General features: G+C 49.9%; 1 protein-coding gene across 2 annotated transcripts; it reads right to left on the bottom strand.

Moving 5' to 3' along the window:
* Positions 1-7,495: 7,495 nt before the first annotated feature.
* Positions 7,496-19,559, bottom strand: NOL6 (nucleolar protein 6). 2 transcript variants are annotated; one of them, XM_006098772.3, is made up of 26 exons: positions 19,298-19,558; positions 17,992-18,198; positions 17,791-17,907; positions 16,231-16,410; positions 15,688-15,856; positions 15,321-15,455; positions 15,073-15,236; positions 14,870-14,990; positions 14,611-14,669; positions 14,427-14,528; positions 14,122-14,237; positions 13,775-13,952; positions 13,492-13,614; positions 12,932-13,080; positions 12,724-12,799; positions 12,350-12,490; positions 12,087-12,204; positions 11,851-12,005; positions 11,596-11,759; positions 11,027-11,179; positions 10,709-10,806; positions 9,843-9,967; positions 9,634-9,723; positions 9,061-9,255; positions 8,872-8,973; positions 7,496-8,699 (listed from the first exon to the last, which is right to left on the bottom strand). In XM_006098772.3, the coding sequence occupies exons 1-26, from the start codon at positions 19,349-19,351 to the stop codon at positions 8,550-8,552; spliced, it is 3,441 nt and encodes a 1,146-aa protein (XP_006098834.1). In that variant the 5' UTR covers positions 19,352-19,558; the 3' UTR covers positions 7,496-8,549. The 2 variants fall into 2 exon arrangements, with proteins under 2 accessions (XP_006098834.1, XP_023618229.1); XM_023762461.1 differs by lacking the exons at positions 7,496-8,699; positions 8,872-8,973; positions 10,709-10,806 and having other exon boundaries at positions 9,073-9,255; positions 19,298-19,559.
* Between the last annotated feature and the right edge of the window lie 6,494 nt (positions 19,560-26,053).

Here is a 26,053-nt window from a genome sequence, read left to right as displayed (position 1 = left end):
CTGGGATTCCAACCCCATGGGCTTGAATGGGGAGATGGGCTTTCTGATGTCTCATCTCCCTCCTCACTAACAGGAAAGCTCCTGGATCCGGGATAAGTTTGCTTCAGAGGATGAGGAGTTAGAGCCGGGGTCAAGGAAGAAGGTACGCTCAAACGCTTCCTGTGGGGCCTGAGCCAAGGCCCAGCATTTGCCTGATCCCTGAAACCAGCAAGAGCCTGGGGCATCCTTTGGGCTGAGGCAATCAGAGGGCTTCCTGGAGGAGGAAACATTTGGCTGGGGATTTTGTGGAGAGTTTTCCAGGTGAGAGACTGCTGGGGCAGGCCCTGGACAGGATGGGTGCTGGCCTGGTACATGAAGTGAGCAGCCATAGTGAGGCCAGGAAGAGACACAAGAAGCATAGGAAGGGCCTTGTGTTCCATCTTAAGGGCCTGGATCTTACCCCGGGATGGAGAGGGCAGAGATATTTAAGCTGGGCTTCTTTAAGCCCCAAGGGCTCTGAGGAAGCTCTCTGCAGCTGGAGCTGGGGAGAGGGGAGCCAGGGAGGCAGAGCCCTGCCCCACCTCCTGTTCCAACCACAGCATTTTAACCATTTTACATCAAGGTTCTGAACAAAATTACAATTGACAAGTATTTCACTAAGAACAGTGGCTTAGCCCAAGCTAGTTTGGCTCAGTGGATAGAGTGTCTGCCTGTGGACTAAAGGGTCCCAGGTTCGATTCCGGCCAAGGGCACATGCCAGAGTTGCAGGCTCCATTCCCCACCCCCACCCCCACCCCCCCAGTAGGGGGCATGCAGGAGGCAGCCAATCAATTATTCTCTCTCATCATTGATGTTTCCATCTCTCTATCACTCTCCCTTCCTCTCTGAAATCAATAAAAACATATTTTTTTAAAAAAGAAGAGTGGCTTATGGGAGACTTGAGGGTTTTAAGCAGGGGACTGGTATGGTCTCCATTTGCCATTTAGAAGGATCCCTCCAGCCAAAACCGGTTTGGCTCAGTGGATGGAGCGTCGGCTTGCGGACTGAAGGGTCCCAGGTTCGATTCCGGTCAGAGGCATGTACCTGGGTTGCGGGCACATCCCCGGTGGGAGATGTGCAGGAGGCAGCTGATCGATGTTTCTCTCTCATCGATGTTTCTAACTCTCTATCTCTCTCGTTTCTCTCTGTAAAAAATCAAAAAAATATATTTAAAAAAATATTAAAAAAAAAAAAGAAGAAGAAGAAGGATCCCTCCAGGTGGCTGAGTGGAGACTGGGTAAGAAGGGGAAAGACTAAGGCCAGAAAGCCTGGAAGGAGGCCACAGAGGAGAGAAAGAGTCCAGGGCAATGGCTGTAGGGAGGGCGGGAGGTTTGGATTTGGGATTTCGTGGGCAGGGCAGGTGGACAAGAAACTGTCCCCCTTTACATTTGCTTTTAAACATGCCCATTTACATTATCCAAAAAACTCTAAATAAATTATTCAGCATCATCAAAACAGACTTCTGGCTATTTAACAAAAGCATAAACACAGCAATGTTAACAAGAAAACAAAACTCTGGCTAATAACACAGCAATACCAATGCAAAACCAAACTACAAACATGTCAACATTTTCAGGCTATCTTACTCAAAGTCCTTAGATTTTACAGAAAACTGACAGTTCTCCAACGCTAGCATAGCTTCCACTTGCTTTTTTAACATTTGCTTGGCCTCAGTCGCCATCTTCTTCAGCTGACTCCATGCTGATACCTTGGTCACTAGCATAGTAAGATGCCGCCGATGCGAAGATGTCGTAGATGCAAAACTAGTCCCTTGGATCAGGCTGCCTGGACGGTTGACCTCAGCACTGAGTAGGCATCAGTCCCAGTCAAATCAGCCCTGTCCACGCAGGTGGAAGTCTGGTCCTGCAGCGCTGGAGACTTCCCACTCTGAGTCTGGGGTCTCACACAGACCCCAAGTCCCAGAGAGCTATCAGGTCGCCCAAGCAAAGATAACCAAAGCCTAGAAACAATGCAACTGCCGCACGAGCTTACAATCTACGTCTAAAATAAAAATTATTTCCTTAAACATCAACCACAGCCATCTTTTACTTTACAGTGGCTTAAACAAAACCCAGGAGATTTCTACCTTATTTTGTACCTCCTAATTACTTATTATTTTCTACCGCCTATTTTCTACCGCTTGCTTTCTACTGCTTATTTTCTACTTATTTCTCTATTCCTACAGCTTATTTCTACCACTTATTTCTACTTATTTCTCTATTTCTACAGCTTATTTCTCCGACCGCTTACTTTCTACAGCTTATTTCTCCTACCATTTATTTCCTACCACTTATTTTTTACAGCTTATTTCTACTTATTTCTCTACCTCTAACTATGAACTATAGGTAGGCTTGGCTGCCCTTGCCCAAACCTTTCTGGGTTGCAACCCCCGCTTACAGAACCATAGGTAGGTCTGGCTGCCCTTGCCCAAACCTTTCCTGGGTTGCAACCCCCGCTTATTTCTACATTTCTACAGCTTATTTTCTATTTATTTCTCTACCTCTAACTATGAACTACAGGTAGGCTTGGCTGCCCTTGCCCAAAACTTCCTTGTTTCTACTTATTTCTCTATTTCTACAGCTTATTTCCTACCACTTATTTTTTACTTATTTCTCTACCTCTAACTATGAACTATAGGTCAGCTTGGCTGCCCTTGCCCAAACCTTTCCTGGGTTGCAACCCCTGCTTATTTCTCTATTTCTACAGCTTATTTCTACTTATTTCTCTATTTCTACAGCTTATTTCTATCTTACCTATCTTTAGCTAAACAAAACCTAAGAGATTTCTTATTTTCTACCGCTTATTTCTACTGCTTTTTTTTAAACATCTACTGACTCTCTTTTGCTTATCTTATTTTCTCTACTTATTTAAAAATGCGTCCGCTTATTTCTACCTTAGAAATTTAAAAATGCTTACTTTAAAAATGCTTCGATTAAGCATTATTCCCATGTTTTACACCGAGCTAATTTTACCACACTTTGGCTCCCTACCTTATTTTTGTTTTTTGGCCTTCTTACTTTTGCTTTTTAAGCTTACTCTCTGCGCGCGCCTTGGGGCCTCCTTTCACCTGACCACTTTTTAAATTCCCCCCGAACTCAGGCTTGTTCGGACGCCACTTGTTACCGCCAAAGGGCCTGTTCGGGCGCCGTATGTGGGGAGCCGGCACGGCCATGGCACACTCAGCCCCAGGGCGCCTTATGTGCCATGCCAGCTCAGCCTGGTTCAGGGACCCTGAGTGGGGGGGTGAAAGGATTGAGAAAAGACAGACAAGAGAATGAAAGCTGGGTCTCGGTGGGACGCTGCTCCCTGATGAGGAGACAGCACCCGCGCCCACAAGCCGTGTCTTTATTTTATAGCAGATGCCACAAGGCAAAGTAGGGGCGTGATCAAGTTGTTTACAGCATTCTCGTGAGTTTCAACCTCACTTAACTACATGCACCCGAACTCTATCACAAGGCACGTGGGGCTACGTGTTTGGACCATAGGTCCAAGCTTACAACCATAGCCGTTGGCTATAATTGTGCTGGGAGGGCCCTGCCCTCCAGCTGGGACTTGCACGTGGCAATGAGAGGACCCTGTTCTTTCATTAGTCCGAGGCTTGAACCTGGCCAAAACACTGTAGCCGCGCCCTACAAAGCTGAAATTGGAAGTGGACAGAACTGAGTAGACAGGAACCTGAAGCTGAGGTGGGGCCCAGGAGAACGGCTCTGAGAGGCCTGAAAGGCTTGGGGGTGGGGAGACAGGTTCGGGAAGAAGACTCTGCATCTGGTGTTCCAGAAAGGCGATGGGTGTGTGTGAGAGCCCTGGTCTACGCTCCCCTCTTCCCAGCTCAGTCTGGGGGCTAATTACAGGGCAGCCACCAGCTGCCTGCCCGAGGGGAGAGGACTCACAGTTCTGGAGAAGGAGCCAGGGGAGAGGACAGGCTGCAGCAGGAGGCTCTGCAGTCAGACTTCAGGAATGACTTCCTGAGGGCCTCTAGACCTAGGGTCAGTGGGATCTGGGCTCCAGCGAGACCCCCTGGGTTGGGAGATAAAGATGAGGCTGTTGTGGAGGGAGATTGGGAAAGGTCAGGGTGCCACATCTGACTATCTTTTTCAACCAAATAGTTGGTTGTCAAGTGGAACAGGGGCTGGATCTCCATGATCCTTTACTCCCTCTGTCAGGGTCCAACCTTGGCATGTCAGTCTTTAGGAGACCCCGTCACTGTCCTGTGGAGGTTTCCAGTCCAGGAGAACAGAGGAGACCTGGGTCCTGCTTTTGAGGAGCTCCCAGCCGGGGAACAGAGGAGATCCAGGCTTGAGCTGAGGTGGACCCGAGTGCTCACGCTCCCACCCCAACCCCTACGCTTGACTGCTCCTTCTCTGGGTCTTGCTGATAACAGCTTCATTCAACTGCCTTGGGCAGAGGGAGTGGGGCAGAGCTGGCGGGCAGCCCAGAACAGGGGAGGGGGCGAGGCTTTCCACTCCTCCCTGCCCCATTGTTCAGGCCTCTCTAGTCCTTTATTCCTCCTCACCCCCCTCCTTGCCCAAAGAAAGCCCAGACTCAGCAGCAAGGCCCGGAACCAGGCCACCTAGATTCTCTGTAGCTCCACTCCCTGCTTCCTGTGTGACCCTGGAGGTGCATACACCTCTCTGGGCCCATGCAAACCAGAAAGTCTTCTCCCCACCCCCCTTCCAGAAACTGAAGTGGGAGCGGGAAGTGTCTCTCTCTGGTCCCTGCTGGTCCCCCTTAGTTCCACGGAGCAGTCTAAGCTGCCCCTTCGGGGAAGGGGCAGGCTGGCCGTTCCTGAGAAAGGTCGGGGTGATTCACGTTGCCAAGCTTCCCCTCCCCTTTATGGCTCACCCGGATTAATGTCTGACTCACAAAGCGACCGGTTATGTGTATATTGGGGGGGGGGGGCGGGGGGAGGCGGGCTTGGGCTAGAGCTAGACCAAATCTGAAAATAGGTCAGTAACCAAGCACCCTCGGGACTTCGTTGAACGTCACTTGCTGCAAGGACCCCTAGGATTGGGAGTCTTGTTCTTTTTCTCCAAAGGAGTTGGGCAGAGGAAAACAGGGTCTTTAGCTAGAAGGACTCTGGTTTAGAGAAGGTTATTGGATACCACAGACAGAAGCGATGACCCTCTGGGGATTCACTAAATGCAACTACAAAGAGAGGCTTAGTTCTGACAGAATTGGGGAAACGGAAGCCCCCAGAAGGGGAAGGCTTTATTTAAAGCCATTTAAAGCTGCAGGTAGGAATCCAGAGCTCCAGCCTCCTACCGTCAGCCTACCCGCGTCCACCTGCAAAGGTAAACGCAGAGGCCCAGAAGCAGACGCACCCATGGGGATGCGTCATCTACATCACCCTGCATAGCCTTGCTCACACTGAAGCTCCTTCTCTTCCCCTGAGGTTCCAGCTCCTCAGGCCCCCCATCCCCTTCCAGCGAAGTCATCTTAGACCACACCGGCTTCATCACCTACTTCCCAGAGAAAATCTGCGGAAAACAGGTTGGAGCACAATGTGAGGGATTGAAATTGGAGCCTGGCCTTCCTGCTTCCCCCTCCCCCACTCCCACCCGACTCCTTAAGCTGGAGCAAGGAGTACAGAAAGGATGGTGCAGCTCCTTGGGTTTATGAGTTCTCGGTCCTCTTCCCTAGCCACAGGGGGTACCTGACAAAGCCATTATCATGCCTATTTTAATTTTAAAAAAATATTTTTATTGATTTCAGCGGGGAGTGGGGGAGAGGGAGCTAGAAACATCAATGATGAGAATCATTGATCAGCTGACTGCACGCTTCCCACTGAGGACTGAGCCCACAACTCAGGCATGTGCCCTGACTGGGAATCGAACTGTGACCTCCTGGTTCATAGGTCGACACGACACTCAACTAGAGCCACGCTGGCCTGGCTATTCATGCCTGCTTTATTTTATTTTATTTTTTTATTTTTATTTTTTTAAATATATTTTATTGATTTTTTACAGAGAGGAAGGGAGGGGGATAGAGAGCCAGAAACATCGATCAGCTGCCTCCTGCACGCCCCCCCACTGGGGATGTGCCTGCAACCAAGGTACATGCCCTTGACCGGAATCGAACCCTGGACCCTTGAGTCCGCAGGCCGATGCTCTATCCACTGAGCCAAACCGGTTCTGGCAGCATGCCTGTTTTTTTGTTTTTTTTTTTTTAAATATATTTATTGATTTTTTACAGAGAATAAGGGAGAGGGACAGAGAGTCAGAAACATCGATGAGAGAGATCAATCAGCTGCCTCCTGCACGCCCCCCACTGTGGACGCGCCCGAAACCAAGGCACATGCCCTTGACCGGAATCGAACCTGGGACCCTTGAGTCCGCAGGCCGACGCTCTATCCACTGAGCCAAACCGGTTCGGCAGCATGCCTGTTTTAAAGGTGAAGAGGCTAAGCCCAGCAAGAGGAAGTGACTTGCCCAGGATCACTTGGGGAGGTAGCAGGGCCGGGGCTTATTTCCAAAGTGGGATTGGCACGTGCACCTCTTGAAGCCACCTGCTACACAGTCTTGCCTGGGGCACTGACCCCTGCTTTCACCGGGATAATCCAAAACTGGGTTTGTGGAGGGGGTCAGAAGCTACAGGCCTGAAGCTGACTTTCACAGAAAATAAACCCTGGCTTATGTCTAGAGTTCATGAATGAATAGCACCGGGAGGGATGTAGACCCTAGCTTACAAAGCCAATCAATGCCTTAGTCAGTTTGGCTCAGTGGGTAGACCATCAGTCTGTGGACTGAAGGGTCCCGGGTTCAATTCCGGTGAAGGGCACATGGCCCAGTTGCAGTCTCGATCCCCAGTAGGGGCATGCAGGAGGCAGCCGATCAATGATTCTCTCATTGCTGATGTTTCTATCTCTAGCTCTTAAAGCCAATCAATGTATTCGCTATGCTGATCTCAACCATAGGCCCCATGACAGTGACAGGTAGGGGCTGACATGGGTTCACAAAGACTAGGAGACCAGATTTCCCACATGTGGCTTATCATCTTGAGGATGAAGCCCCATAGACAGGCATCGAAGTCCCTCCACAAACAGGCTCCTGCCTACCACTGAGCCTGTTCCATCTTTCAGAAAATTAGGATAATTGAAAGTACGTCATAGGGCTGGTATGAGTGTATGAGCAAATTCCCGTAACTAAGATGTGCAAAATAACAAATAGGGCTCAGCAGTTATTAGGCTCAATAAACATGGACTTGTCATTCTCTCTCAGGCTGTCTTCCACCATCACCACCCCACACATTGTGGCAGAGATCACAAACTGATTCTCTTTTCCTGGAAGTCTCCTGGTGGTTTCCCGGCCCTCCGTCTGCCTGGGCAAGGTGCCCCTCCTGCACACACCTGTACCCTCCTCGAGTACAGCACACGGTACTGGGTGCCACGAAACCTATCTTCAAACATGTTCCCTGCCCCCAAAGAGCTTACATATGGGAGACAAGGTTAAAACCCCATGAAAAAGGCAGACAAGCCATGAACATGAGAAAATTAAATGATTTAATCTTAAACCAGAATTTAAGACAACAGGAGAGTTTGTGGTGCTGTCAGCGATGGCAAAGCAGTAACTGCTCCAAGTACTTCAGAGGGAAAGAGCCTCTCGGCTGGGGGTGAGAGAGGGTTTAAGGAGGAGGCACTTTTCTGAGTCTAGAAAAACAGCAAGATTAGGGGAGATGGAGAAGGGAGGGGCTGCTGTTCAGACGTATGGGTCAGGCTGGAAGGAAGCAGCGTCCCTCCCCCAGAGCACCGGGGCTCCTGGAGCAGGACTTGGTCTAGCTCATCGAGGCACCCCACGTGGCACACTTCGGGTGGTCTGTGACAGAAAGGGCAGCAGCACAGAGGTGGAGGGTGTCGGACACTGAGAGGCCAGGGCAGCACTCTGTGCGTCTGCATCTCTCCTGGACTGGGGAGTCACCAGCCCCCTCATCCTTTCACCCACATAGCTCTTCCTGTCCTCTGTGCTTTTCCATGGCCCCACCCTGGACAGCAGCAGAAACAACACAGGAAGGCATGATGCCCCTTCAGTGTTGTCTACCAGCCCCACTCCACTGCTCAGTGCTGGTGCTCTGATCCGCAGGAAGTGCCACATCTGCTCTGGGCCCCATGTAAAGGCTGATAATGTACCGAAGGACATGCAGAAGTCTAGGCACGTATCCTGGCAACGGGAAGGGGACAGAGTCCCAGCCCGGGGCACATGTCCTCCTTTCCAGGCTTCTGGAAGCAGCCTAGGAAGGAAAAAAAGTCCCAGGCCAGGGCTGACAGATAGATGGAACTCCTCCGTCTCCACTCAACCTCTGGGAGTTCAGTCAGGTCCAGGGGACTCCGTAGGACATCATGGCCCCTGGCCCAATGCTGGTGCATTAGTCAGAGAATTGGGGCAGGACTTCTGTTGGGAACGAGTCAGTGTGTTCAAGTCATCAGGCTCTCCAAGGAGGGTCCATATGCGACGAGGGTGGAGGTCTCACCACTGACACCTTGCTCCAGAGGTCTAAAATCCTGCTGTCCATCCACAGGTTGTTCCTGAGACTGGAGCTCATACAGTCCACCTCTCACTTCGGGCCTCCACAGCCCGTACCAGGCCTTCACCCAGGACAGCAAAGTCCTCCAGGATGGCTTCTACATTGGGCACCATCACCATCTCCCCACCTTGGGACACCACCATGCGCCCCTTTGTGTTGGAGGCCTGTGGGAATCAGAGAAGTGAAGTGTCACAAAGGCACGCCCAGAGACACCGACACATACACGTCACACCTGACACAGGGTCACTCATGGAGCAGGCCACACACAGACACGCACGCCCACAGGGAACCATATGCACACACGCAGGAGCAGATGGCTGTCCCCAGCCAGCACACCTTGAAAGAGTGGGGCTGGAAGCTGGTGGGCTTCCAGAGGACTCCGATCACCTCTCCACCATGCTGGTCATAGAAGAAAAGGGCCAGGTCCCCATAGGCCTCCTAAGAAAGGGCAGGACAGAGACAAGATTACAGGACAGAGTCACCTCCACGTCCCCTCCCCGGGGTCCGTCGGCCCTTAGGACCTACCCTGAGCTGTGCCAGATAGAGCTGAGGAGGATCGTAGCCCAGCACAGGCATCAGGGACGAGGGCCCTGGCTCTCTGAGCAGGCCCCGGCAGAAGGAGGCAGCGGGTGAGTCCACAGCCTGGCGGTGCCGGGGGACGTGGCGGGGAGACAGGCGGATCAGCACATCATACATGTCCAAGGGCGGCCGGAACACTGTCTGAGAAAGGACAGGGAGGGTCAGCAGTGCCCACTGAAGAGTTGGGAGCTGACCACAAACCTTTCTACATGTCCACCTTGACTTCTCCCCCTTGATGTGACCACCCATTATGGGCCTGAGTGCTCATGTGAAGGCAGAAACAGAGCCAGCTGGTGCGAGCTTGGGTGAGCACAAGGAGCATAGGCTGGAAGCATGAGGCCTGGATGGAGCTGGGGCCCCGGTTCTCCTCCAGGCCCCTCCACTGCCCGTCACCCTGGGCAGCTTCAATCTCAATAAACAGGGGACTGGGCATCCTCTGAGGGCTCCTAGAGCACCAGACTTCCAGGTTCAAAGGTGGAATCCTCAGAGCCCCGCAGTCAGTCCTGGTCAGGGGCTTACCCTGATATCTCCAGGCCCCGAGGGATCCATTAGCTGCTTCTCTAGGATCGGTAAGGCCTCGGCTGCCAGGACCACAAGCTGCTGCAGGATCTGGGGGTACACGTGTATCAAATAAGTCTGACCTGACCACAGGTCTCTCTTAGCTCAGGCTAGGCCTGCTTTTTCCTTGGGAGAAAGCCACACATTTGGGGGCAGAGATGGGAGTGAACCTGGGGCGAGGGCCCATCCTGTGTCCATATGGAGTTTTTGCGATCCTGAGGGGTAATGATGACCATGACGGGGAGTTGTTTCCGAGTTGCCAGGAAGCCACTGCGGATCTCCACCTGCTCCTCCACTGTGGACAAGAGGGAATCCTGGCTCAGCTTGGCCCTCTCCCCCAGATACCCGCTACTGCCCCAGGTCCTGCTCCTGTACACCCAGCAGCTACCCATCACGAGGATTTCCGATGCCCCTCCAGGTGGCAAAAGGTGAAAGGGACACGGAATTTGCCTCAGGCAGGCAGGGCGTTAACTACCAGCCTCGGCCCAGAGCAGAATTTTCCACTGCCTGGCACCCATCTGGTTTCCCGGCCTGTACAAGCTGAGGCCTGGCCCTGGCCCCCTCCAACCCCAAGCTCCCACACACCTGGGGAATTAGAAAGCTGACACCTTCCTCTCTCCTAGGACCAGGAGCTCCTCATGTTACAACCAGAAATCATCACTCCCACCCCACCCCCAAGAGGTCTGGGCACCTTTTTTTTTTTTTTTACAGAGAGAGGAAGGGGGAAAGAGAGGGAGGGAGGGGTAGAGAGGGAGGGAGGGGTAGGAAAAGAGAGGGAGGGAGGGAGAAAGATTGCTGTTCCACTTATTTATGCAGTTATCGGCTGATTCTTGTATATGTCCTGACCAGGGATAGAATCCGCAACCTTGGTATATTGGGACGATGCTCTAACCAAGTGAGCTGCCCAGCCAGAGCAGTGGGCATCTATTCTAATCTGACAGCAATCTGGGACAGGGGAGGCAGAGAAAACCCAACAGACTGACCAGGAAAACCCCTGCCTGCCACACTCTGCAAGCCACAAAGTCCTACCACTTACCAGTGAGTTCATTGTTGAGGTTGACAATAAGGGGGTTGTTCTTCCAATCAAAGGTTGATACCAGGAAAAGGAACCGAAGGAAGCCCACCTGGGGGGAGCTGAGGGGCAGGAGTGAGCAAAGTGGGGTCCAGCCCCACATCCCCAAGCTTCTTGCAATCTAGGGGCTACACCTCTTGGCATGGATTGAGGGTATGTCTCAGAACCCCTCTGTCACTTGCCTCAGCCACCCTCTCCCATTTGGACTGAAGGTACAGTACTAGGGATGAAAGCCGGCCCCCAGGGGAACTTCCTGGCTAGAGAAAAGGCGGAGGGAATCACCTGGGAGGGGTGAAGGGCTCAGGGTGCAGGAATAGAGCGGCAGCCACCAGGTCCAGGCTCTCATCGGTGAAGCCCTCACCCAGGAGCTGGGCACGCACCCACCGCTTGGCCAGCCGAGCCACACCTGAGAAGGCTGGGTGCTGCTGCTGGAGTCTGGGGGGAGGAAGGGAAGAGGGAGTGGCCATGAGACTCAAGCACTCAGGGTCCAAGAACAGTGTTTCAGCCCTAGTGCCACTGTTTATTCTAACTTTACGCAACACTAGCTCTGTGCTAATGCATTACACGTATGAGCTCATGCCTTCCTAACTAATGACCCAAGAGGTTGGTCCTAGCACCACTCCCATTTTATAGATGAGAAGAATAAGGTCCAGGGGGGAATCCTGCCCAAAGGGATTTTTTTTTTTAAGCCAGTGAAATGGCAAAGCCAGGATTCTAGAATTTGCCTGACACCAGAACGCACATCCCTAAATATTATGCCATTTGGCCTCCCAGAGAGGCGGGCAGGCCAGGAGGACAGAAAGGGGCAGAAATGGGTCTACAGACAGAAGAGCCTGTGCAGGGGGCCATACCCATGCAAAGCACTTGTGAGCAGGGGCAACTGTTTTGTGTCCTTCTCCAGGCGGAGGGAGGCAGGCGTATCCCTCAACGAGATCATCCCCTCAGGGCTCCGCATCTCCTTCAGGATCTGGGGCTCCCGCTGGTAGGCCACACGAATCCGGAACACAAACCCATCCTGTTGGAAGAGGGAATGGGATGGGAGGTACCTATCTGCCTGGGGCACCCACCCCTCAGCAGGGGGTCTCTCTGCCCTGCACCAGCCTAACCTTCAGGACATCAGTGTGCGTAGCCGTGGCCCGGCACTGCAGCCCATGCTGTTGCGTCAGCAGCTCTGCCAGGCGCAGCTGGAAAGCAGCCCGAACCCGCCGTATGGCCTCAGCATCCTGTGGCCACTGACCACTGCCCTCCAGGTGACACACCACTGGGGAGAAGAGCGAGAGGCCTCAGTCTGCAGCGTGGAGTGGGAACAGTCCCTCTCATCCCCTCCCAAGAGCCCCCTCACCAGTCATGGGCTCCACATAAGCTGGACAGGGCTTGTCGGGCCGGGGCAGCAGCGAGGCCCGCTCTGGAAAGTGCTTATGGAAGGAGTAGGCTGGCCAGACTGGAGTTGGTGGGAACACCTATGGGATAAGGAAAGCTGAAGAAGGGGCCTGGAATTGGGAAGGGGAGTGCCCAGGGTCAGGAGCTGGAAGGGAGAAAACTGGATGGGTGAAATAGAGTTGGGGGATCACCGAGGAGAAAGGGCTCCCTGCCTTCACGCCTCACCTCAGTGTAGCGCAGCACTGGGTGAGCTCCTTGCACAGCAGACACTGTCAATGGGAGACCGTCCAGCCCCCACAGCAGGCGGCTGAGTTCATCATAGCAACGCACAGCGGCTGCCAGGGCCTCCTCACCTGTGCTGGAGGTCTTTGAGGGAGAAAACAGTCAGGAAGCCAGGACCCTGCAGAACCAACCCCACCACCACAAGGGAACCCGCCTGCCATCACGCTGGCTGCTAGAGCCAGCACCCCCTCTGCTGGACATTCCAGGAAGTGCAGCTTGGCTAAGGCGGTAAGGGCTCTCTAATCCCAACCAATCCAGCCACAGGCTCCTCTACAGTCCTTAGCTGGACTGCAATCCTGAACCAGCAGGGCCCTTACCTCTTTCAAGCCTTGGATCAGTGCATCCAGGAGGCCCCCCATATAGTGGACACAGGTTTCTGGGATGTCAGCATGGCTGGAAGAGGGGCACAGACACAGTGTACACATTGGGGGCTAGGAGTCCGCTGCTGGATGTGAACTGCTCACCCCAAAAGCCTGGGCGCCCCAGCCCACAGTTGCCTCCTGGCATTCAGATGCCAACACTCACAGTGCCAAGAGGTGGGTGACCACCTGGTGGGGAATAAGGCGCTTCTGGGACATAGAGCCTGCCTCCCAGACCACAGCTTCCCGAATGGCTCCATCCTGGAAACGCCGAAGCTCCGAGCGAGATCCCCAGAACTGGCGGAAGTCAGCAGCCTGAGAGTAAAAAAGTAATTGGAGAGATCAACAAAGAAGGGCTCTGTCAGAAATCTCCCTGGAAGCCCTGGCTGCTTTGGCTCAGTGGATATAGCGTCGGCCTGCGGACTGAAGGGTCCCAGGTTCAATTCCAGTCCAGGGCACATGCCTGGGTTGCAGGCTCGATCCCCAGTGGGGGACGTGCAGGAGGCAGACGATCAATGATTCTCTCTCATCACTGATGTTGCTCTCTCTCTCTCCCTCTCCTTTCCTCTTTGAAATCAATAAAAAAATATATTTTTTTAAAAAGCAATCTCCCTGATGGGCCTCAATCCAGGTGGCATGAGAACAATCCATCCCACTCCTCCCAATGTGCATGCTGCGGCTCCCAAGACAGGGCCAAATCACCCCTCAGGCCTCAGGGCTCCTCACCTCGGGCTGGTCAGCCTCTGGACCCAGCTCAAGGACGCTGGTCAGCCCCTCAGGCCGAAGGAGCAATCCCAGAGTCAGGGCCCCAGAGTCTCTGTGCTTCGGTGGATCCTGGCTGATGTCCCACTGTGGAATGCAGAAAGGCTGAGCTCAACCCAAGAGCCCTCCATCTTGGTCTGGAAACCCACTCGTTAATTAGATGGATGGCGTCTCTTTTGTATCTCCTGGGGCCCTAAATGCAACCCCCCGCTGACCCACAAGCTCTGACCCATCCGTACCACCTCACCTCTGAGCCTGGGGGCCGCGAGTGGGCCAGCAGGTGCAGCCGGGCCCCCAGGCCCTGCTCCAGGAGGGTGGTCAGTGGACCCAAAACAGCTGAGACATAGTCCCCGCCGTGGTCCTGCAGCTCTGGCCACAGCTTCAGCCGGTGACATGCTGCCTGCAGACGGCTCAGTGGACAGAGACTGGAGATGGGGCATAAAGGGACAGAGGGAGAATCAGGTACTGCTGGCCTCTATCACTTCTATCCCCCAAAACCAGGACAATCTGAGCACTTGCTAAGGACCTCTGCCCCATCACTGTAGCCCCAGGCTAACAGGACCCACTGACATACGCCGTCACCCCTAAACTTACTGCAGGATGTGGTCAAAAGCTCGGATCATGGGTTTGGGAGTCATTAACAGCAGCTGGAATCCATCGTCAGCTTTGCTGTCCAGCAACACCATAGACAGCCGTGCCTCGTGCTGCACCTGGGGCACAGAGACTCAGTTGTGAGACCGCCACCACTGTACTCTCCCCTCCTCCTCTGAGGGCTCAGGCCAAGGGACATGCCTGCCCTAAGCTCTCTGGAGAGGAGTTTCTGAGTCCTGGTGCTGGCAGAGAAGACAGAGGCTGGGCTGGGACATCTGGGGAGCCTTGGAGTGGGGAACCATGGGTACCTGGTGATAAGTGGAGGCAGTGACATCAGCACAAAGGTTGAGGCGGCCTGAGGAGTCCAGGAAGACAACAGGGAAGGACTGGTGGAAGTCAGCCAGGGCCGGCTTGGAGGGGTAGAGAGAAGCCTGTCAGAGTCGGGGCTCACCTTCTGGTCTTCTTGCCCAGACTCAGCCCTGCCCCACTCACCAAGGAAGAATCCGAGCTGAAACATAAACTGATCCCATTGACGGTCAAATCTGTGGTGGCTGAAGTGAACCAGAGAAGGTGGGTGTCAGAAAGTATTTCTCTCCCTGGGGACCCCTCCCTCCGGCCAGGTGGCTGCCACTGACTCTGGGACTCAGTTTGTTCATCTATCTGATGGCAAGAGACCAAACTGTCCCTGACAAGATGAGAGGATCCCCAAGATGAGTGGAATTCTTGGCCTTTCCAAGTCTAGTTGCCTCACCCAGAAACTGCAGGACACTTCTCAGGACCTGGTAGCCGCTCATGGTGGTGTGGATCTTGCGTATGGACACGAGGAAGGCAACCAGCATGGAGACAAGGAACCCACTAAATCCTCCCAGGCCCTGAAAAGAAGATGGAGAGGCCCAAGCTCAGAGCCAGCCCCCCACTCAGCAAGGCAGGGAAGCTGAGCCATTCCCCACTCACTTTATCCAGGTCTCGCTGCCGCAGCCAGACCTTCAGAAGGGCCACACCATCCTTCAGCCCCAAGGCTGAGCCCAACACAGTTGACAGCAACTGCACATGGGACTGGAGGGCTGTGTCCTGCAGGACCCATGTGTTATAGTGGGGGGTGGGAGGCTCTGGACTACCTGTGGGACAAGAGGAAAAGCCATGAGAAAAGTTCTCACAACACCCTTCCCTCCAGCTCCACCTTGACCCCAGTGCCTGCTCACCATCGCCTGGAGGACTCTGCCCGCGGTACCAGGCAGAGCGCACATTGTTCTTGGAGGGCAGCAGGCGGCACGGGCGGAAGAAGTCAGGTGGAGGGCACGGATGGAGACGTACAGTGACCAGGTGCTCATCCTTCCCTGGGAGGGGACAGAGGGTGCTGAGACCCTGCAACCTCTGGAGCCAGAGGGACCCCTGTACCTACTTGAGGGCCCCATGCACGCCCACCTCAGAATTTGAGATCTCTATACCTTCCTCTTTAAACTTGAGGCCCAGCCTCTCACTATGGACCGAAGGGCCCTGTGCTTCCCCCACTGGATTTATCACCCCATCCTGTGCCCTAGGCCCAGTGTATGCCCCCCCGGCCCCCACCATGAGGCCGCAGCAGCAGCAAGGGTTTCAGGTGGCAGCCATTGGTGTAGGAGAAGCGAACACTGCCAAAGAGGGGGTCTTGGGCCAGGTGGTGAGCCAAGTGGGCCAGGTAGAGGGCACGCTTGCGGAAGTAGCGCTGGTTCAGCCCATCCTTGTCCTGTAGGATCTCCTGAAGGGGATCAAGAAAAGAGAGATGGCCATGCACTTTAAGTACTTACTGTTCAAGAGTTTGGGGGTCCAGATGAAGCCAAGGTGAGAGTTATCGTGAGTTATAGCTTCGCAACTCCAGGAATTCTCTGCTGCCAGAATGCCCGAGTCAGGGCTAGCAACACCATACTCAGTTTGCAAAGGTGTAAAGGGACAGCAATTGACCTAAGGGCTCATCTGAGTAGCCCTCTAAAGATAATTGCAGTGATCTATTCTTCTGATTTAGAATTCAGATTTCAATCCACTGGCAAGCAACAGGTGGGGAAAAGGGAGGGACTCTGGGATTTGTAAGTAGTACAGTAGCAGGCCATTCCATCCCTGAACTCTGGACCTCACCCTGGGCATGGTCAGTGCTACATCCACATTGATGTCCGGCCGGATGCAGGTGCCCAAAAGGTAGCTGCCCACAACAGTGACCTGGGCTGGGGGCAGGAAGCGGAAACAGCCCTTCACAGTATAGGGCACCTGGTGGAGAGGCACTCGAACTCCAGCTGGGAGCCATGCCTGGTCAGTCAGCTGTGGGGACAGAGACAGTGATACATATTGATTTGATTGCCTATCTGAACACATCCCCTGGATGTCTAGTACACCTCTCAAATACAAAATGTCAACATGTTTGAAACCAAACTCCTGATATTCTTGTAAACACGTCTTCCCCATGATGGCAATTCCATACTAGCTGCTCAGGCCAAAAACATTTATATCACCATACTCATCTGTTAAGAATTCCCACTTCACTTTCAAAAGACATCCAGACATGACCACGTCTCTAAACCACCATTTTTCAGTGATCACTGCATAAGAGGTTCCTAACCACTTTCCCTGACTTCACCTATGTCCCACTCTGTTCTACTTTTTAAATAATTTTATTTATGTATTTTTAAAATTTGTATTTATTGACTTTAGAGTAGGGGTGGGGAACATTCAACCCATGGGTCATTTAAGTCCCACAAAATCATTTGGTCTGGCCCTGCCAAGGAATTAGGGGTGAGTTAAATGTTTGACTAGCCCTAGCTGGTTTGGCTCAGTGTATAGAGAGTGTAGGCCTACGGACTGAAGGGTCCCGAGTTTGATTCCGGTCAAGGGCACATGCTCTGTTGCCGGCTTGATCCCCAGTAGGGGGCATACAGGAGGCAGTGGATCAATGATTCTCTCTCATCATTGATGTTTCTATCTCTCTCTCTCTTTCCCTCTGATAAAAGTATTTTTTTAAATAAATGTTTGACCAAATATAGCAGGCTAATTTTTAAGTTGATAATTTTGTGTGGCCTGAAAACGATGTTATAAATACCTAAATGGCGCCCAGCCAGTGCAGCTCAATGGTTGAGCATCACTATGAACCAGGAGGTTGAGGTTCGATTCCCGGTCAGGGCACATGCCCAGATTGTGGGCTCAATCCCTGGTGGGGGTTGCGTAGGAGACAGGTGATTGATGTTTCTCACTCAACAATGTTTCTGTCTCCCTCTCCCACTCCCTTCCTCTCTCTTTAAAAAAAATTTTTTAATTAAAAAAAAATCATAAACCACTCCCATCCTCTGATATTCCCATAATCCCCTTACTTCGACCTACTTTTTTCTTTTTTTCATAGTGCTTACTACCTTCTAATTTACCATGTAGTTTACTTGTCATGCTTATTATCTATTGTCCATAACCCCAACACTAAAACAAGCTGCTTTGTTCACTGAGGCAGCCTAAGAACACAACTACTGCAAGGCACATAAACATCTGCTAAATGAATGAACATGTGACTAATCACACTCCCAGCTTAGCTTCCTGGCAACGAGAATAAGCTTCCTAGCACCCTAACCTCTCCAGAGAATAGCACGGCCCCTGTTTCAGATGCTCCCACTAAGGATCTCCTCTGGGCTTTCCACTGCCCTATACCACCGGTCTTACCTCTGTCTCAGGGGTTGAGGGCACCCTCATGATCCGCTGGTTGACATCCCGTAGGAAAGCATCGATCCGCTCCTTCTTCTTCTCTGACAGCCTCACTTCCTTCAGTAGCTCCTCTACCTGTAAGAAGGGGTGAGGGAGAGTCCTTTATCCTCAGGATCTCAGGTCTGCCCCTCTAAGCTAAGCCCCAGCCACACAAAGTACCTGTAAACGAAGCAAGCTGGAGTGGAACAGGCTCTCAGTCTCCCGAAGGCGATTCAGTTCCTCACTGGTAGGTTCCTTGTACAGTTCTGCCCGGCTAAGCTTCACTGGCTGCAGGAGACCCTCCACTGGAGACCCAGCCACTGTATGCTTCTTTGAAAATTCCTTCTTCCCCTTCTTGACTGTGCCTTCCAGAGGTGGCTCCATCATCTGTGCCCAGCGAGAGGGAGAAACCAGTGTGAGGTCATAGATGTTTAACGTTCATTCACTGCCTGAAGTACCACCTGATAGGATGTGGGTAAAAGCTTTACTTGCATCTGCTCCCGCTTTTGAATGGGAGTCAGATTGTGGAACACTCAGGATAATCATTCCTTAGAACAGTGGTTCTCAACCTTGGCTGCACATTAGAATTACCTGGGAATCTTCTTAAAATCCTGATTTCTGGGCCTCATCCTCCAGAAATTCTGTTTCTTTGTTATAGGGTGGGGCGACAACATTAGTAACAAAGAAACAGAATTTCCGGAGGATGAGGCCCAGAAATCAGGATTTTAAAAAGATTCCCAGGTGATTCTAATGTGCAGCCAAGGTTGAGAACCACTGCCCTTAGAAGAACATTACTGAGCTCTAGACTGAGAACGCCTTGAGTTGAGGTTTCCCTGTCTACCTGACACACAAGCATGGAGCACGGGTAGGGGCAGTAGCTGACTGGGCCCTACCCTAAGCAACGCCTGAGTTCCTTGTATTTCCAGGTATCATGCATCAGGGTGCTTCTAATTCTGCTGGATCAGTCCTGGGACTTTGCAAATGCCATCCCCACGCTTCCTCTTTTCAAATCCTGCCAGGTTCCATCTCCCCTAGCAAGCCCTGACTAACCCTGATTAGCACTGTATACATTAGTGCTCAACTGGTGATGGAAAGAGCTAGAACTTATAGGCTCTGGCGAATATACTCAGTAAGTCACCCCATCCTCACAATAATCCTGGAAGAAAACGAACCCTTGAAGTCCCGTGAGCTCGAGGTTCCACAGTTGGTATGCCTACACTGAGAGCAGAGTTCGATCTTGGTCAGCGGGATCCCAAACCTTCTCCCCTGGAGGGAGCCCTGGACCGCGCCCCCCATTCACAGATTCACAAGCGGGAGAGCCTCCCGCGCACAGCGCTCCAAGCGCGCCACCATGTGCCGGGCTGGAAGCATCGGGCGAAGGGAGCTGCTCCAGAGGGGCCCGCACTCGTGCTCCTTGCTGGCGAGCAGTCAGGCTTTGCCACCTCCACCACGTGGAGCACCCCTTCCTCCCAGATGGCTCACCCACCTCGGGGTCGCCGGCATCTCCGCGAGGCTGTGCTCCCGCAGGCGCTGGCCCCATCCCTCCGGGCCGTCTGACTCCCGCAGGTCGGGTTCAAAGCCGGCGGTACAACTTCTTCCCACTGCGACAGAACTGCCGAAGCCCCTCCGCGGAAGCGGAACCCCCTCAGCAGACCTCCTGTACACTCCAAAGGACCTGCTGGGGCACCCCAAGAGACATCGCCAGGGCACCCCCAGAGAACGCCGACGAGCCACGTGCCGCAGGACCCCGCCCAGCTCCAGAGCCATTGGACCAGTGCCCCGAAGGCTTGCTAGCCATTGGTTCCTGTCACTCTTCAGGACCGCCCACTATGGGGGAGGAGCCAAACGGATTTGCTTTACGGTCTCTTTGCGACACCAGGCAGGAAGCTTGCCGATAGTCGGCGACCGCCTCCCTTTTCTCACTTCCTCCGCTTGGGTCAAAAGGAGAAGGGCGGAGCTAATGTGCGCCCTCTCAGGAGTGTTTTATTTATTTACACCGGTGGTTCTTTCCCTTTTCTTCATCTACCACATCTTAGTAATTAACCGGTCTTGTCACTTCTGCCTCCAAAATATAGCTTGAACTTATTCGTTTTTACTACCAAGTTTAGTCTGAGTTACATCATTTTGTCCCTAGTTTATTGTAATAACTTTTCTCCAGTTTATTACATTTTCCAAATGTACTGAAACGTTGCAATAGGTATAGAATGAACGCCCATGTAATCATAGTCCAATGATAAAGTTTAACCTTGATTCAAGTCTATGATAGAAAGTTCATGCTCAAATTCTGCCAATTATCTCAACATTTTTTATATACTACCAGTTTATTTCCTGATGCAAGATCATGCATTAATTTAGTCATATTTCTTTTCTCTCAATCCAGAACATTTTCTGATCTCACCCTTTTTTGGCCTATTATAACAACGTTTTTGAAGAATATAAGACAAGTTTCATTTGTTTATTTTAAATATATTTTTATTGATTTCAGAGAGGAAGGGAGAGAGCTAGAAACACCAATGATGAGAGAGAATCATTGATCGGCTGCCTCCTGCATGCCCCATACTGGGGTTTGGGTATCGAGCTTGCAACCCCACCATGTGTCCTGACTGGGAATTGAACATTGAACCATGACCTTCTGGTTCCTAGACCTACGCTCAACCACTGAGCCACACTGGGCGGGCTAAAAACAATTTTTGATTGTTTATCAATTATCTACCTCTTTGCTCTTGACTTTGAGTCCATGAAAACAAGGACCAGGTCTACATGCCCAGAGTCTAGCACACTGTAAATGCTCAATAAATGTCAAATGAATGAATGAATGAATGTCAATCTTTTAGTTTTGTCTCTTACCATTGTCTCCATCAAATTTATGCCCAGCCATATTGAACTACTTGGAGTTTCCCGACTCTATCTTGCCCTCTTGTCCTGTACCTTTGAAGTTGCTGTCTTCCTTGCTCAGAATGTTTTGGTTGTCCCCCCCCCCCCAGCTTTATTGAGCTATAATTGATAGATAGCATTGCTTAAGTTTAAGATGTATAATGTGATGATTTGTTACATATCGCAAAATGATTACCACAGTAAGGTTAATTAAGACATTTAACGTAACCACCATTTGTTGTGATGGTGGTGGTAGTGGTGGTGAGAACATTTAAGATTTACTCCCTTAGAAACTTTCAAGCATACAATGCAGTACTGTTAACTACTGTCATCATGCTGTACATAGGAGCCCCAGAATTCATTCCTCTTATAACTGGAAATTTGTACCTTTTAACTAACAGCATCTCATTTCCCCCATTCCACAGCTCCTGGCAATCACCAGTCTACCCTGTGCTTTCATGAGCTTGGTGTTTTGAGATTCCACACATAAGTGAGATCATACAGTATTTTTTAAATATATATTTTATTGATTTTTTATTGAGAGGAAGGGAGAAGGATAGAGAGTTAGAAACATCGATGAGAGAGAAACATCGATGAGCTGCCTCCTGCACACTCCCTACTGGGGATGTGCCCGCAACCAAGGTACATGCCCTTGACCAGAATCGAACCTGGGACCCTTGAGTCCACAGGCCAACGCTCTATCCATTGAGCCAAACCGGTTAGGGCGAGATCATACAGTATTTATATTTTTTTCCTCTGACTTACTTCACTTGCCTATTGCCCTTAATGTTCATCCATGTTGTCACATATGGCAAGACTTCCTTCTTTATGGCTGAAGAATGCTTTGATTGTTAAGGAAGGTTTCCTGGAGGAGGTGGGCTTGTGCTAAGTCTTGAAGCATGATTTCAGTTTTGAATTGAGAGGATGAAGCAGCACTGCCCAAGTCTGAGGAAGACCAAAGAGATAAGAAATTAGTTGATCACTCATTCCACATTGGATGACACTTAAGAAATGGCAAATCTTGTGCTCAGTGTAAAAGATAAATAAGACATGACGATCACAAGCCAGAAACTAGAATACTACTCTTTCCCTCACATTTTGCAGGCTGGTTCCTCTATTCATTTAAATGTGATGTCATAGAGATTTCTTCTGTCCCTGCCCTGCCTCCATTTAAAATTGCATCAACCCCTGCCCTGGCTGGGTGGCTCGGTTGGTTGGAGCATCATCCCATACAACAAAAGGTTTCATGTTAGATTCCCAGTTGGGACACATACATAGGATGTTGGTTTGATCCCCGGTTGGGGCATGTATGTGAGACTCCAATCAATGTTTCTCTCGCACATCAATGCTTCTCCCTCCCTCCTCTCTCTCTAAAATCAATAAAACATCTTTTTGAGTGAGGATTTAAAAAATAAAGTTGCATTCACCTCAAAATTTTTAGTCTTGATTTTCTTAATCACCTTTATTAAAAAATTTGCAATGATATTGTTTACTTATTACCTGTTTTGTCTTACATCCGCTAGAACCGTGGTCGGCAAACTGTGGCTCTTTGGCCCCTTGAGTGTGGCTCTTCCTAAGCCTTAGGAGTACCCTAATTAAGTTAATAACAATGTACCTACCTGTATAGTTTAAGTTTAAAAAATTTGGCTCTCAAAAGAAATTTCAATCATTGTACTGTTGATATTTGGCTTTGTTGACTAATGAGTTTGCCCACCACTGCGCTAGAATGTAAGCTCCATGAGGGCAGGATGTAATAATTTCTGTCTCATTCACTACTGTATCCTTGGAATTTAGCACAGGACCTGTCACAGAGCATACACTCAATACATATTTGTTGAGTGAATGAATGGCTCTTTCCTAAGAGTAACTCAGAGGCTGGGAGAAAGATGTAAACAAATAATTGCAATATAGCGTTGGAGTAATAATATGCACAGTTGCTGTGGGCATGTTAGATTAGGAACATTATGGCATAGTGGTTAGAAGCAATCACACTAAAGTGGGATGGCCAAGGTTCAACTCCAGGTTCTGCCATTTATTCATTGGGTGACTTTTAAAAAATGTATTTTTTTATTATTGCTCTTAGAGAGAGGGAGAGAGGGAGAGAGAAACATCAATTGGTTGCTTCTCACATGCACTGGGAAACCCAGGCTTATGCCCTGATGGGGAATCAAACCCACCACTTTTTGGTGCACAAGATGATGCTGCAACCAACTGAGCCATACCTGCCAGGGCCATTGGGTGACTTTCCTAACCTCTCTAAGCCTTATTATACACAGTTAGATAGATATTCTAGTTATGACCATGTCATGGATTTTTTTTAGTGAGAATTAAGTAGGATACTGTTTGCCTGTCACATACTGATGCACAGCAAATGTTAGTTATTATTATTAAAGGAAAATTGTTCCTTAAGAGCACTACCCAAGACTTACATGCGTTAAGATATGCAGAATGAAAACAATCTTGGCCCCCTAAGGTCAGAATTAACTTTTCTAAAGCAAGTACTCCTCCCTTTTATTTATCTTACCAAGATTGATTTGCATGTCTTTTCTTTGTGCAAGAAAGGTAATTGATTCTTCAGTAGAGCCCTGGTTGTACCAGGTGATGCCACAGACTGAGGGTAAATATCCTGTTTTTTCACCACTAGAGGGCACCAAATAAGTCAAATCAATCTCTACTTGTCATTATGAAACAATATGAGAAAGCACTAGTAAGCTGTTTCTGCCATTCATTCTTTTTAAAAAAATTCATTTTAGATAGAGAGGGAGGGAAAGAGAAACATTGATGTAAGAGAGAAACATCAATTGGTTGCCGCCCAGACCCCCAACCTGGGTACGTGCCCTGACCAGGAAATCAAACCTTTGAACCTGCGATACTTTGGTGCACGAGAACCCTCCAATCAACTGAGCCACACTGGTCAGGACTGCCATTCATTCATTCATTCATTCATTCATTCATTTTTAATATTTTATTTATTTATTTATTTATTTATTATTTATTTTAAAAAATATATCTTTATTGATCTCAGAGAGAAAAGGAGAGGGAGACACAGAAATATGATGAGAGAATCATTGATCGGCCGCCCCCTGCATGCCCCCTGCTGGGGATTGAGCCCACAACCCGGGCATGTGCCCTTGGCTGGAATCGAACCTGGGACCCTTCAGTCTGCAGACTGACACTTTATCCACTGAGCCAAACCGGCTAGGGCTATACTAGGTGTACCAGTTAATAATGTGGATTTTTTCAATAGATGGAGTTACACATATGTTGATATATATGCGATTTGATATGTATGCTACTTTGTTGTACTGACAGCAAGCTTCAAAACTTCATGTCAAATTTTCTGAAGGTGTTAACATCATAGATATTTTTACATTTAAAAATGTTGAATTTCGTGCCAAAAAAAAAGAGCATTAGTGGGGAAGTTTAGAAGCTTGCTGTCAATACAACGAAATAGCATACATATCAAATCGCATATATTAACATATGTGTAACTCCATCTATTGAAAAAAATCTGCATTATTAACCGGTACACCTAGTATATATATTTTTAAAATATATTTTTATTGATTTCAGAGAGGGAGAGGGATAGAAACATCAAAGATGAGAGAGAATCATTGATTGGCTGCCTCCTGCACACGCCCTACTGGGGATCGAGCCTGCAACCCCGGGGTATGTGCCCTGACCGGGAATCAAACAGTGACCTCCTGGTTCATAGGGCAAGGCTTAACCATTGAGCAACACCAGCCGGGGCAGCCATTCATTCTTTTGACAAATCTTTTTGAGTACCTATTATTTGCCAAACATTGTAGGAGATTGTATATGGTATGAGCAAGACCTGTCATCCTTATAGAATTTATAATCTTGAGCACCTACTATGTGTCTGAGAGATCCTTTTATTTTTTTAAATTGTTTTATTGCTTAAAGTATTACAAAGAGTATTACATATGTCTCCTTTTTTCCCCCCGCCCTTGACAATCCCCTGGCCTCCCCTACCCCCCAGTGTCTTATGTCCATTGGTTATGCTTATATGCATGCATACAAGTCCTTCGGTTGAGAGAGATCCTTTTAGACATGGAAGTTAAGGCTGGGGTTCAATTTGTGATTTGTTGTTGTAGTCAATTAATGATTGTCTTCCTACCCTTGGTTCTGAGCCCATGAGAACAATTACCTAGGGTCTGCTTTGTGTCAGATAGTGTGCTGGTTGCTGAGGATCCAGGGATGAATAACACAGTTTCAACCTACTCATAAACAATGTCTTACCAGCTAGGATTAAAGACATGAGGCAAGTTCGGTGGAATTTTAGTTCCTGACCCGAGAATGGAGAACCTTAAGTACACAACTCATTAACACACTGGACTGTGGGCCTCTGAGACAGGTGTATGTTTATTAGTCATCCAGCTTACAGCCATGCCTACTATGATATTTAGCATGAGTTTGTGAGTTAATCTGAGTAGCTTCTGATCCGGATGCCAGGTGTGTTTTTCCAGCGAATTACTAAGGATCTACCATCTTCTGGGTCAGGGTGGGGCTATGATGAATTTATGTGGGTGCAATGCTTTGAAGATGAACTTTCTGCCTATGTGTCTACTCATAGTCTTGTTATTAAAGGTGTCAACATCATCTCCCCGTTTCCAGGTCAGCAATCTTCTTGTCCCTGAATTGAGTGGTGGAGGAGAGGAAGCTAGAACCAACCAGTCACGCACCATCAATTTGGGAGGAGTGGCTGCATTGACTCAAACACTTCCCCTCCTCTGAAGTGAGCTCCAATTCCAGTGGAGTTTGGCCTCCAGACCAACAGAGTAGAGTTAGGAGCTAGGGAATGATTCTTTAAAATACTGAGACCTCATCTCGGAGAAAAAAGAAAAAAATAAAGAGGATCCTTTAGTGTGGATTGTGCACAGTGACTTTCTTCTAAAGAATACAATATCGCCCTAACCAGTTTGGCTCAGTAGATAGAGCGTTGGCCTGCGGACTAAAGGGTCCCAGGTTTGATTCCAGTCAAAGGCATGTACCTTGGTTGCAGGCACATCCCCAGTAGGGGGTGTGCAGGAGGTAGCTGATCGATGTTTCTCTCTGATCAATGTTTCTAACTCTCTATCCCTCTCTCTTCCTCCCTGTAAAAAAAAAACCTCAATAAAATATATTAAAACTAAAATAAAGAGTACAATATGGACACTGATAAATCATGTTGATATTATGTGCCCTTGACATGAGGTGATGAAAATACTATCATTTTACCTCTGTGATCTCCCCTTCCCCCCTACTCCAAAGCCACATAACCCCAGTTTACTCATGAGAAAATCACCACATATCCCCACTGAGGGACATTTTATGACATACTTACCTAGTATGCATCAAGACTGTCATG

This window comes from Myotis lucifugus, unplaced genomic scaffold (genome assembly GCF_000147115.1).
Source record: "Myotis lucifugus unplaced genomic scaffold, Myoluc2.0 scaffold_246, whole genome shotgun sequence".
Taxonomy (NCBI): Eukaryota; Metazoa; Chordata; class Mammalia; order Chiroptera; family Vespertilionidae; genus Myotis; species Myotis lucifugus.
This window is presented reverse-complemented; position numbering and strand designations above follow the sequence as displayed.

Coding starts and splice junctions, on each gene's coding strand:
- NOL6 (XM_006098772.3), bottom strand. CDS start 19,351: ATGGGGCCAGCGCCTGCGGGAGCACAGCCTCGCGGAGATGCCGGCGAC. Junction 12,800..12,931: donor GTCACCCACCTCTTGGCACT/GTGAGTGTTGGC, acceptor CCCCTCTTCCAG/CCATGCTGACATCCCAGAAA. Junction 9,968..10,708: donor CCTCAACAATGAACTCACTG/GTAAGTGGTAGG, acceptor TCTTGTCCACAG/TGGAGGAGCAGGTGGAGATC.